This window comes from Gossypium hirsutum, chromosome A01 (genome assembly GCF_007990345.1).
Source record: "Gossypium hirsutum isolate 1008001.06 chromosome A01, Gossypium_hirsutum_v2.1, whole genome shotgun sequence".
Lineage (NCBI taxonomy): Eukaryota > Viridiplantae > Streptophyta > Magnoliopsida > Malvales > Malvaceae > Gossypium > Gossypium hirsutum.
Genome location: NC_053424.1, coordinates 28,597,352 through 28,610,809, shown reverse-complemented (window position 1 = coordinate 28,610,809; position 13,458 = coordinate 28,597,352). Strand labels below are relative to the sequence as shown.

Below are 13,458 nucleotides of genomic sequence, written 5' to 3'. Positions count from 1 at the left end.
ATTTTTATTCAATTTTCTCACTCTATAGGCCTAGATAAACCATTTTCATAACTATATAAAACTAAAATTCTCATCAAAACACCCTTTTATACCATTTTACAACTTTTACAAAATGGTCCTTATGGATGTTTTCATCGAAAGTTGCTTAGTAAAAGTCGTTTATTTAACACCCAACACTCATTTTCTACCATTAGATATCAACATTCATACATGTCACACATGGGTCAATTTTTAAACATGAACCCTAACTCAAATTAATGGTAGAAATAGTTAGATCTTGTTACGGGGATTGCAAAAATGTAAAAATCATTAAAAACGAGGCTAGAACAGACTTACAATCGAGCTTTGAAGCTTGAAAAACCCTATCCATAATTTCTCCATACAAGTTTTGTCCAAGAGGTTGAAGATTGACAAAATTTGGCTTTTAATTTATTTTAATAACTAAATGACCAAAATGCCCTTAATGAAAAACTTTGAAAACATGCCTAACCATGTTCATTTTTGTCCACCAACTTAAACAATGGTCTAATTACCACATAAGGACCTCCAATTTAAAATTTTATAACAATTGGACACCTGTAACATGTAGAACTCAACTTTTGCACTTTTTACGATTTAGTCCTTTTAACTAAATTGAGTGTCCAAACGTCAAAATTTTTGAATAAAATTTTTATGAAATCATTCCATGAATTTTAGACCATAAAAATATTTTAAAAATAAATTTTTTCTCAAAGGATTTGTGGTCCATAAACCACTGTTCCAACTAGGCCCAAAATCGGGATATTACAGTTAACATGTTTAGGTAAATGATGCTTGGATGCATTGTGGTGCCTTTAAATGGCATACTAGTTAGGAAAATTAGTTTGTATGAAATGGCATGATTATGTGTGTTTGAATAATGTTTAAGTCCCTTAAAAGTGTGCACAAATGGTTGGGTTAGTTATGCATGAATTGGTTATGAAATGGCTTGATTTTTAGGTAAATTTTGGGTTCACACGAGCTGTCACACGGCTGTGTGACACAAACGGCCTAGCAACACGGTCGTGTGTCATCTGATATTTTTGTTAGTATTCAAGTTATTGAGTTACACGGCCGAGCACACGGCCTAGAACACGGGCGTGTGAGGCAAACCAGAAAGTTACAGGGCCTGGCACATGGGCATGTGACATGGTCGTGTGACCCTACTCAGTGAGTCACACGGGTGAGGACACAGGTTGGGACACAGCCATGTGTCCCTTATTCGAAAGTTACACGGCCTGGGGTGATGTCGCACAGCCATGTGACTTTTATTTTCCAATTTTTGCACCCTTTTCTTAAACTTCCTGTTTTGTTTCAAATTAATCCCAAATTGATTCTAAGTTATTTTTAAGGCCTTGAGGGCTCGATTTAGGGATAGAATGCATACGATTGAATGGATTATGATAGGTTTAATTTATTTAAATATTGATGTTAAATGTTTAGGATTGTACAGTAATGTTCTGTAACCCTAATCCAGTGATGGAGACAAGTTAAGGGTGTTACATCTAATACTTGAATTCAACCTCTAACAAGCTTGAAACTCCATCACCTCAACATCTAAGCTTCTCAAGCTTTCTCAAAATAACTAAACTCAAATATTAAGTGAGGAGAGGTGGAAATCACCATTTCTTACCTTTATAGAGCTTTCTCTCTTTGGCTTTATTTTCTTTCTAAAGAATCCATGAAACCTAGGCTTAAATTTGAGAGATTGAATGTGGAAATGAGTTTAGCAGGTTGTTTTCCAAGTGAGTTTAGCAAAATCTCAAAGTTTGGGTGTTGGGTATTTAAGAAATTTTGATAAAAAGGATGGGGAAATGAGACAAGAAGAAGAAGTCCCATGGGAGGAAATGTCCAACTGCAAGTAGCCCGATGGAGGCTGAATCCTCCTTAAATTTTCTCTTAAAAATTATTCAAGTGGGCCAAAGGTCGAAGTCCACCCATCTAAGTCAAAAGTTTTAAAATCTTTGGTTCACTTCCCTAATTCATGATCCGAATGTTCAAATAAATTCCATATATCAAAAGTATTATCCAAATAATATTTCAATCATAAAATTCTCAATAAATGACCAAAATACCCTTATGGGGTCAAATTACCTTTTTTGTCTTTTTATGCCTCTAAACACAATTTATTGACAATAAATAGTTATAAATCAACTCAAAAATCCATAATTCACATTTCATACTTAATAACATCCTTGTGTAATGAAAATTATGTTCTTATCCTATTTTTTTCAAAAATGAAAAATTTACAATTTATTCTCTATACTTTTAAATCATTCAACTTGGATCCCCAAAAGTGATTTTCATAACCCCAGTACATAACCCAATTTATTCACATGCCAAATAGTAAAAAAAAATATTGTTTCCCTTTTGGTTAATTTTCATTTGTCTTTCAACTTTCCAAATTTTACAATTTAGTCCTTTATGATATATTATCATTCCTTTTTCTTTTTTTTTTTGTAATTCTTATCTCTAATACAAAATTTTCTTTCATAAAAAAAATTCTTTATCTAACTCACCCCAACCTTTTCATAATTTTACTATATCAAATCCCAAATAGTGTCATGTATCTTATAAAAAAATTGAGGTGTTATGTTTTAAATGAAAAATAGTTGAGAAAATAATATTTCCCTCATTTCTCTTGGAATATTCAAGTGCACTACAACAAGAAGAAAACTCTCTTTTTTTTATTACTATTTTTCATTTCCCGAGAAATCTTACATTCTAGATTTTTATGAACTTAGTTTCAACCTTAAAATCCATGGATTTGAAGAAGAAGAAGTTGTAGAGAAAGTTTAGAATGTATAAGAAGATTAAAGGTGATATGTGAGAAATTTTAGGGGTTATTTTGCATTTTATATTCAATTAAAGTATAGATGGTTACATTTGAGTTATTGTGAATATATATTTGATTATGTTATTAAATGTGTTATTTGAAAAAAAAAAGGTTAGAATGGTGGGTGCAGCAAAGAAAAGGAAAAAGCTATGAACTAAGGAAGAAAGCTCCGTTTTTGTCAAGCTTTGATCTTTTAAGTGCTCGGGTCAATCTCTTACTTGGCATTATAAATAAATATGTTTGGGTATTATGAAAATGTTAAATGGTTAAAATGGATGTATAAAGGTTTTGTAATGCTAAAAGAATTGATAATGGCTAATTGGGTTAAATAAATTACTTGGGAATGCCTCTTGGCATGGTTTGATTATAAAAGGCAATGAAAAAGGCATGATTTAAATAAAATGTCGTCTTATATTTGTTAAAAAAGAATAAATTGTTAGAGATGTAATTTTATATATATTAGTATATGCATGAATTGAGAAAACTTGTGTGCTTATAAAGTGAATTGACATGAAATTGAGCTTGCATATATATGCATCGTCAATACGAATGAGTAATTAATATAAGTTGATAAGAAAATTTGTATTAGTCGTTGTAAATTTGGTGAGAACAGGTTTAGGTATAATTCACATGACAATAGAAATTATTAATAAACTAGTGAATGGGGTATATATACAGGATGTGGAATATAAAAGTTATAATGACTGCACTAAATGTGTGGATGAACAGGATGAGTTTGGATGGACAGTGCGGTGTATTTAGTTTATTTTGTCTTACCTTATAATATTGCTATAGTATCTAATATCACTACCATCATTGTTTTTACACTAATCATAAATAAATCTACGGTTAAAGTGTTAGGACGATGAACTTAATTTGTTTGCACAAATCTTTGTTGGAATTTTTGGTGGGTACATTTAATGTTTCTTAATTTATGGTGCATAGGAACGTTTGAGTGGATATATTCCATATACCTTAACTAGGTTCCGTCAATGTTCTACTAAGGGCTAATATCAATAGTGTTAATCAATTGCTTAAAAATATTTAAGAATTGTAAAAAAAATGTTGATAGGGTTTATTGATATGTAGGTGAATTAAATTATTGAAAATTTCACCCTAATAGAGTAAGGGAAGTCACAATTGTAAAGGAGGATGAATGTAATAATCGTGAATTATTTTGAAGTTGTATTATCCGATCGTAAATCAATAGTAGTTTCAAGTTAAACAATTAAAATGAATTCATACTCTAAACTAAACTTTGTACTAGTAAAATTATTAGATCCAGATTGTATTAATAAACTTAGTGTTTTGATTTTTTTTCTCTATTTACTTATCTCACATTATTGTTTTGTTCTATTACTTATTATAACAACAACAGCAACATGAATAGGCAAACCAAGTTATTTTGGATTATAATTAATATAAACAAGTAAAAACGTTTAAATTGATATAATTAAAATTAAAATTTTATATTGAATGGATAGAAAACGGATTTTTCTGTTTATCGAACCAACCATTTCCACTTCAAGATTCTTTTTTCCTTCTTTTCTTTAACCTTGCTACGTCAATTAATAACTCACTAGTCACAACGAGAAGCAAATAGATATAATTGCAACTTTATACAAGTCTTCTAAGAAATAGAATGAGAATCATAACAAAGATAGATCATGCATTTAACTTTAATTATACTGAAGAACACCCCGACCCACCTACTTTTGTTGGTGGCTGCCATCGAGGGATCTTTTTCAATTTTGGCAAAAAAATTATTATCCGATCCAGATTCAAAGGAGCCAAGGCAATAGTCAATGGCAAGGGAAGAAGTAGGAGCGGGACTTCATTGTCCAAGGATCACAACACTGCTTTCAAGCTAAAACCTATCCATTTCAACAAGTTTATTATGTTCATCCCATAATCAGCAAGGATGGATCACTCACCCAAAAACAACTCATTTCACCAGCTGATGATCAGAGAAATAATAAAGAGAGTAATAGATTTGGTTCTCAAGTCAGGAATAAATAATGCATTAGAGTACATGGAGACAACTTTGTATCTTTCTTCTTCCCTGCAACAAAAGAAGATAGGGATAGAAAAAAAAAGCTACACAATCACCACCATCATCATCATTCATCTGCTTTCCGGGTGCAATGGGAAGAGCTCCAGAGTTCTATTTTCATCTTCTTTACTTGACGATCTGCTATCTTTTTCCTCAAATGACCAGCTTCTGCACTTCCTCTTACATAGACTATCTTCCTCTCTTTCCATTGTTTCCTCCTATTATACATGCATGATAATTTGATAAGCTTCATAAAGCTAATATAGTTAAATCAAAGGGAGAGAGGTTTTAGCGTTAACTTTTACGTACCCTAGTATCCAAAGTTATTGGAGTAATGGGAGCAGAGCTTCTGGGACAATGGGTGAGTCCAAGGCTGCTTCGCTTCTGCTTTTGTCTCTCCCGTGCTTTGTGGTTTTGGAACCAGTAGAACACGTTTTTGCCTTCGATCTTGCCGTACTTCCCTAGCTTCTCAGTGATTTGTTCTATTTGTTGTGCGTTTGGAGTTCGCATCCCACCCCGATACAACATCTCCAAAATCCCTATCTGCTCTTGCGTTGGATTCCACCGCGTACCTCCTGGGTGCGTTTCCACCTACATGTCGTCAACTTTCACGTTAGACTTCTTCAAACACTATTAATCATATTTACTTCATTAATTGAGTTTCCATTACTAATAGTGATGAAACATAGTTTAAAGCCTTAAACCTTATGATTATGCTGTAGATCTTCCGACTGAAACCAAGCTACTAGGGTACATGAAATGATATAAATAATTGTATGCAAGTATAGGCTAGTAATAGAGGGAATGGGGGCTGGTGGAGTGTACCGGAGGAGAATGTCGGTTGTTGTCTTCAGAGGGGCCATTGCCAAGTTTCCGAGGGCCGCTATCGGGCCTAATGAAGCTCTTAAGGTCGAAAGAGGAGACGGTAGTATAAGTAGAGTTGGAGTGTAGCTTTGGAGCAAGAGGGCGTAAACGCTTACAGCCAAGAGAGAGCAATGGTTCTTGCTCCCAAAATCCACAAGCCAGCTGGTGCATCTTCATGTTTCCCATGGTGAAGGTGTGAACGATGGAGAGTAGTGAATTATATAGCAGATTGAGGGGGAAAAAAGCAAACTTTAAAGGAAAAGAAAAAGAATGAAAGTGGGATGTGCGGTGGTGCTTTGAAGAACGGAGACCAAATGATGAGGTGAGGTTGACTTGTGATTTCCCATATTTTAAAAAAAGAAAAGAAAAGATAAGTGTTGCAATAAGAGAAGAGATTCGATTTAATTATGCCGTAAAAATCAAAATAATTATACACGCTTTCATAATTATTTATAAAATTAATATTTTAATTATTAAGTAGTTGAATTTTTACATAAAATAAATAGTTAAAAATTTTAAATTTATATTAAATTTGACATTCATATTTACATAAATAAAATATGAAATATAATGATTAAATTATTAAAATATTAATAATATAAATTACTTTAGATTTTACATTATATAAATTAATTCCTCTCCATTTTAAAATATTTTTATTTTATTATTTTTTATGATAATAATAGTAAAAAATGTTTAAGAATGGAATGAACAATTGATATGAATTAAATATTAGAATACATGCAGAAACATTTGGTTTTATTATTAGGTATGGGCGTGTGGGTGAATGAGTGGTAGGAATGCAATATAGTGTAATGCTAATTTGCAAATCCGTGTGGGTTGGGTGTTTCAATTTCACTGCTGTGATGATAAGGTGTTATTGCTTTTCGGTGGCCTCTTTTTTTGCTCCTTTACACTACTCTCTCTCTCCCTCAAAACTTTTTAATTTTTAGCTATAAAGTGAATGTGGGAGAGGAATTTAAAAGGATTCCTCCAATCCCAATACTTGAAAATGGAACTCTTTCCTTTGCTTTCCAAGATACGGAATATGATGAAACAGACACTCAAAAAAAAAAAGGGATACACAAAGCTTACACCTAGTAATTATGTCTATTCATAATTTATCATTTTATATTTATAGAAATTTTTTTATTTGTTAATCATTTTTATTATATAATATATAAAATGGTAAATTATATCATTAATTATTGAAATATGGATAAATTTTCATTTTAGTTACTTAATTATTTGAAAGTTTTTATTTAAGTTACTCGACCATTAAGGGCCAGTTCTTCATTGCTTTTGAAAAGTGCTGTAGAGAAGTGCTTTTGAGAAGTACTTTTGAGAAGTGCTTTTGAGAAGTGCTTTGGAAAAATTTAAGTGTTTGATATTGCTGTCAAAAAGTATTTTTGAAAAGTAAAATGTCCATTTTAGACATGATATTATAAAGTAACAAATATGTATTTAAATAATGTTCAAATTAGTTAATATTATGATATTTTAGTAAAAATATAAAAAAATAATTTATTATAACTTATTGTTAATATTTTAATATATAATATTAATTTTAAATATTTCTAAGTAATTAATATTAATTATTTATTAAATTTAATTAGAATATATAAACTATATTTAAATATTTAAATATAATAATTAAATATTTGTAATTAGATATTGACACAATTGTATTATTTTAAAAAATATTTTTTATTTTTAATTAATGCTTCTAATACATTTGTAAAACTCATATTAAATAACCAAGAAAGAGAACACAAAATAATAGCATCAAACACATTTTAAGTCAAAAAGTAAGGTTAAAAAAATAAAATAACAGCCAAAAGTGCTTTTTGGCTGAAAAAGCTAAAATTTACTGCTTTTTCATCTCTAAAAAGCTCATCCCAAAAGTTAAAAAAGTTGCCCCAATGATATGTGTTCTTCATTGCTTTTAAGAGAAAAGTACTTTTTTTAGAAAAAGTTCATCCCAAAAGCAATGGAGAACACACCCTAAAATTAATGTTATGTGATTTTCTCTGTTCACATTACCTGCATCAATCGAAAACTTTTTTTCTCCTTCTCTTTTATAGTTTAGTTTTTTTTATAGTCAGATCATCTTGGATCTAAAGTATATTGTTCTATTCATCAATAGGTATTGATTCACCGTATTTATTGTCGAATCATCGCTAGGAGCTTTTTGGCATAAATTAAAAAAAAATTAACAACCTAATGACTTAAATAAAAACTTTTGAATAATTCAATAACTTAAATAAAAATTTTAAAATTTTAGAAATAATTAATAATAGCTTCCTAAACATCATATATTCTAGTCATGTCATCTTATCATATTATAATTATTTTCTATTATTATAAGCCATTATTAAATTTATCTCTATAAGCAAAGAATGTTTATTAAAGGAAAAAAAAAGTTTATGGTTTAGTGCATTATAAACATACCAAATAGTCTCTCCACCTCTACTTTGGAACTGTAGCACTAGGTTTCCCAAATTTTTATATTATAATCTTAAAAAACCAACAATACTCACTGCCTTTTTGGGTCTGAATTTGGCAATATCTTATTTATCAGGAATTGCCATGCAATGGAACCATACATGCAATCCTTTTATATACATAAATAAAAGAATTCCAAATGATTATATAATATTTGAGTGTGGGTAAATAATAATTGCATGTTTCACTTTGTATGATGAGGTTTGAATATAGAACTTGATTTTATGACCACTTGATTGGATGTAGCACGTGTGACTCTCAACATCTGACCCAAACTACACGTGTGCGATTCAATTATATACACACTTTTTTCTCTTAACAAGATATTACATATGAAACCATTTCCATTTTATTATAATGTAGTAGCTTTTTATTAATTTCACAAATGGTTTAAAAATATTTCTAAAAAGTGATAATTTTAGAATAAATTTTAAAATTATATATAAAATTTAATTTAATGTGTAATATAATTTAATATAATTATATATGTAAAATTTTTATTTTAATTCAATTGCATATATAAAATTTAATTTAATTTTAATTATAAATACTTTAAAAACAAATAAATTCAATTATTTTTGTATGAGACAAATATAGTCGTTTATATATGTAATAAGTAAATTTAAAAGAGTAATATGTTGATAATAATATTAGTAGTTTGTAAAAATTAAAATCAAAATTTCACACAAAATCAAAATTAATATACATCATATTGCATTGTATAACAAAATTTATATAATATTTTGAGATTTTTCTCTATATATTTTAAAGATTTTCTTAAATAATAGTTGGTAGTCATTGTCATGCATACTTTTCACAATAAATTTAAAAACGAAATGGGTATAGAATCATGATATTTCTATACAAAAATTTTTATTATGTTCTCATCAATTTTATGGTGTGAGCATAGTCTTATTCAGATTAGGATGGTATTTAAATAAGGACTTCCAAATAATATTGATTCTAAATTTTAAATTTGATCTAAATACTTGAAAAAATTAACTATTTAAATAAATTTTTTATTCCATTGATAAAGTTACTTCTAAAACTTTAGCTATGGAATTTAACAGTATAAGTTACAAAGATGTATAGGAAGAACATAAATTTTAATACTAAATAATAAAAGATTAATTCTAGAGAGATTCATTAAAAATTCATTACCTTTAACTATACACTGGTAAAAATATGGATAACAATTGAAATTTATGTGCTTTAAATGATTCTCTAAATACATCTCAAGACTATAACTTATAAAATAAATTTAACACTTAAAATTTGTAACTTATAAAACTTTATGCGTTGACCTGATGGTTAGGGTATTCACCACTCCACGTGTAGTATGGATTCAAGTTATGCTAGCCGCGTTGTTGTTAAGGTTTTGCCATCCTCTTGTAATTCACCCAAAAAATTTATAACCTTTAAAAATTATTTAAGACACATAATTATAACATTATATAATTTCTAAAATAATTTAAAATAAAAAAACTTTAACTTCACAAAGGATTTAATTCAAAATCTCAAATTGTGACTTATTGATTGGTTATTCACATCCTCTAGGAATAGCTTGGATTTGAATCATCATTGCACCAAAAATAATTTAATTCAATATAATTAAATTTTAATAATATTATTGAAAAATTTATCATTCCAATAAAAAAATTAAAAAAATAAAAATAAAAGAAACAAAATTATTTAGAATAAAATTAACAAATAAGGAAAAAAAACACTTGAAAAGAAGTTATCATTAATGGAACAATTCAGAAAATAATTTTTGTATAGACGATAACTCTGCAGTCTAGTCTCTAAATTAAAAACACAATTTATGACAATTAAAAATTATTAAGACACAAAAGTATAATATCAAGTTACAATCAAAAGCTTCTACATAAAATTTCATAAACTCAATATCGTAATTTTCTTTCTGAAATGTTTCCTATAAATATAATATTGTGGTGGAATAAATATTTGTTTCTCAAGATAACATTTGAATTTACGTTCAAATAGAAACAATCATTGTACAAAATTGATAGCATTTAAAAAAAAGGTAGAAAGTATTTCATTTATAATTTTAAGAGAAAAAAAGTATTGAAAAAATATCTTTAATTAGCATTTGAAAATTGATTAATATTTAGGATGTATTTAATATATTCCTAAAAATTTCCATTTCATTGAAAATAAATATTTTTAACATTTAATATTTTAAATGTTACACACTGATTTAGCAAACCAGATCTATAACACCCCAAACCCGATTCAATGAACTGGATCCGCATCTTGGGTATTACCACATCAATACAGATGTAAACTTACCCTACTTATACAAATTACAATAGACTACAACTCACTTAATTACAAAAATTTGAACTAAAATACGTAAGTATATACAATCGAGTGAATACAAGCACAATGCATGGCAATTAAATTACAAAAGTGTCTAGCTTGAAATCCTAATCTATCATAGATATTATCGAGGTACAAATTCTACGCACCGGCTCAAACTTTGAATACGTAGCCTAACTCGCTCTATATGCATAATAAATCGATACGCCACTCTTTTGGCGTAGTCCTAGCCTCATTCCTCCAGGCTCGGTCTCACATTCATCCTAAAAGATAGGAAACAACCATGTAAGTTCATAAGAACTTAGTGAGAAATAATCATTTATACCTTAGTCGTTGTATTCCATAAACAGGCAGATAGTTCATTACCACCAACTTATCTTCTTTAAACATCACCTATCTATCATTATGAGGATCGCACCATTTATGAACATGATCATTCTTTTTGTCCCCTATAACATGGTCTGTATCCTTTATCATAGTTCCATCAATGACTTCATCCCATTAGACTTCCTTTATAACTTATCATGAAGATGGTTCCTTTACCCATACTCTTCGAAAATCGACGCTTTGAGTTACTTTTCATACCTGATCATTCTTCAACCCCCTATTTCTCTTACTATTTACAAGTATATATCCTACTTTGAATTATCAAACATAGTCTTTACTTAAATTCATTCTTTAAACTCACTTGGTTCTTACTTTGTATTCATCAGATAGCACATTCTACTCTTACTGATTTTGATTTTAAAAGAATCCAGGCGAATATGCTACGTCATTCCATACGGAGTCTACCACAAAAGAAACTCATTAAGAATAAGGGTTCTACACAGTCCTCCACAAGGACATTTCCTTCATAGTTCGTCACGCATATCGTTCATTCAAAGTTCTTCATGAATATCATTTGTAACAGCCCGATTTAGACCCTAATTGGAACGGTGGTTTCGGGACCATGAATCCGAGTCAGAAAAATATTTAAAATTTATTTTTATGTTTATTATGTGTGAATTTATATCTGTGAAATTTTTGTGATTTAATTTTGTCGTTTGAGTGTCCGATTAAATAAAAGGACTTAATCACGTAAAATAAAAATTAGGTGGTTAATAGTAAAAGGACCAACTTGTTGAATGTCTTTATAATATGAAACCTTCATGTTGTAATTGGGCCATTGTTAATGTAAGTGGATGGCTATGGGCATAATATATATGAAAGTGTAATATTTTAACTAAGGTTAAAAGTGTAAATTAAATGTTATGTTAATATAATATATTATATATCATAAAACATAAAGAAATAAGCCATTTATGTGTTATATTTTGGTGTTCTTGCCGAAACAAGAGAAAAGAAAAAGAAAAACCTAGTTCGGCACTTTCAAGCTCAATCAAGGTATGTGTTTAGCTCGGTTTTTGATAATTTCTACGTTTTTGATATCGTTGCTTCGAGTACTAGTAAACCCATGCTTGAATTTTTTTCTTTTGGTAAATATTTTGAGTTATGCCATTGTTGAGAGCTTGTGAGCTTTGTTGTTTGATGATGAAATATGAAAGATATGTTTTAGATTAACATATTTTGTATTGGAGTTTTTGATGATTTTGAGTAATTAGGACTAAATTGCAAAAATAATAATTTAGGGGACTAAAATGTGAAATAAATGAAATATATGGACTTGTATGAACACTAGGAACATTTGGCCTAACATGGGTATGTTTAGATTTTGCATATTTTGTGTTTTGTGCAATAGGGACTAAATTGTAAAAAGTGTAAAATGTCAGGGGTAAAATGGTAATTTTCCCATTTATGTGTGTTTGGATTAAATTGAATGAAAATGTGTTTGAATGAGTTTAAATTGAATATATTTAGATCAAGAACCAAAGAACTCGAATTTGGATCGGGGGAAAACTAAAGTTGTCGACTAGTCATCCCGTTCCGTTTTACATTGCCCGAGGTAAGTTCATATGCATATAGATGTTGTTAACTTTTAATATAAGTGATCTGTAAATAATTGTAGTAAATAGTAGAAAATTACAAATCAACATTGAATATGGAAAAATAATCTATGTTTAATGATAAAGTAACGAATAAGTTTGGTATTTGAAGTAATGACATGAACTATTCATGTTAAAGTGTTGATTATATGTATAATAATTGCAAATTTAAATTCGGCTAAATGATATATGTATATGATATTAAAGTGTGAATCATGAGTGTATATATATATTCGATTGTATGATGATTTTGTAACCTAGAAAGTGAATAATAATATTATTAATGAACATATTTGTGTTTTGGCCAAGTTTAAATTGATACATGTATATATATATATGAGACTTCGACTTGTGATATGTGATTCCGATATATATGTGCGAGTAAGACCACGTTTAATACGTTGGCATCGATATGTGATTCCGATATATGTGTGCGAGTAAGACCACGTTTAATACGTTGCCATCGATATGTGATTCCGATATATGTGCACAAGTAAGACCCTATATGAGACAGTGGCATCGTTATGTGATTACATGTAAGACCACGTCTGGGATGTCGGCATTGTTCGATACGTGTGATTATCTGAGTATTCTATTCAATTCCGAATGGTTCAACAGACAATGATAAGTTATGATCGAATGTGTAAAATGAGTTAAACGATTAGGTATCAGTTATTTGATTACCTAATTGAAAGTAAGGTAAGTTTGTTATTTGTTATTAAATGAAAATTCTATATATGATAATAATGTAAATGTAGGTGGATTCATGTAGTATTTTCGGTTATATGCTATGTATAAGTATGAGTTGTTAAAGTTGGATTTATGAGTATATGTATATTAGTCTATGAACATTCGGTTAT

General features: G+C 29.1%; 1 protein-coding gene across 1 annotated transcript; it reads right to left on the bottom strand.

The window, feature by feature from the left end:
* Positions 1 to 4,846: 4,846 nt before the first annotated feature.
* LOC107917111 (WUSCHEL-related homeobox 4) lies at positions 4,847 to 6,019 on the bottom strand. Its single transcript, XM_016846493.2, has 3 exons — positions 5,733 to 6,019; positions 5,217 to 5,498; positions 4,847 to 5,125 (listed from the first exon to the last, which is right to left on the bottom strand). Exons 1-3 carry the CDS (start codon positions 5,955 to 5,957, stop codon positions 4,979 to 4,981), a joined length of 654 nt encoding a protein of 217 aa, XP_016701982.1. The 5' UTR covers positions 5,958 to 6,019; the 3' UTR covers positions 4,847 to 4,978.
* Positions 6,020 to 13,458: the final 7,439 nt, after the last annotated feature.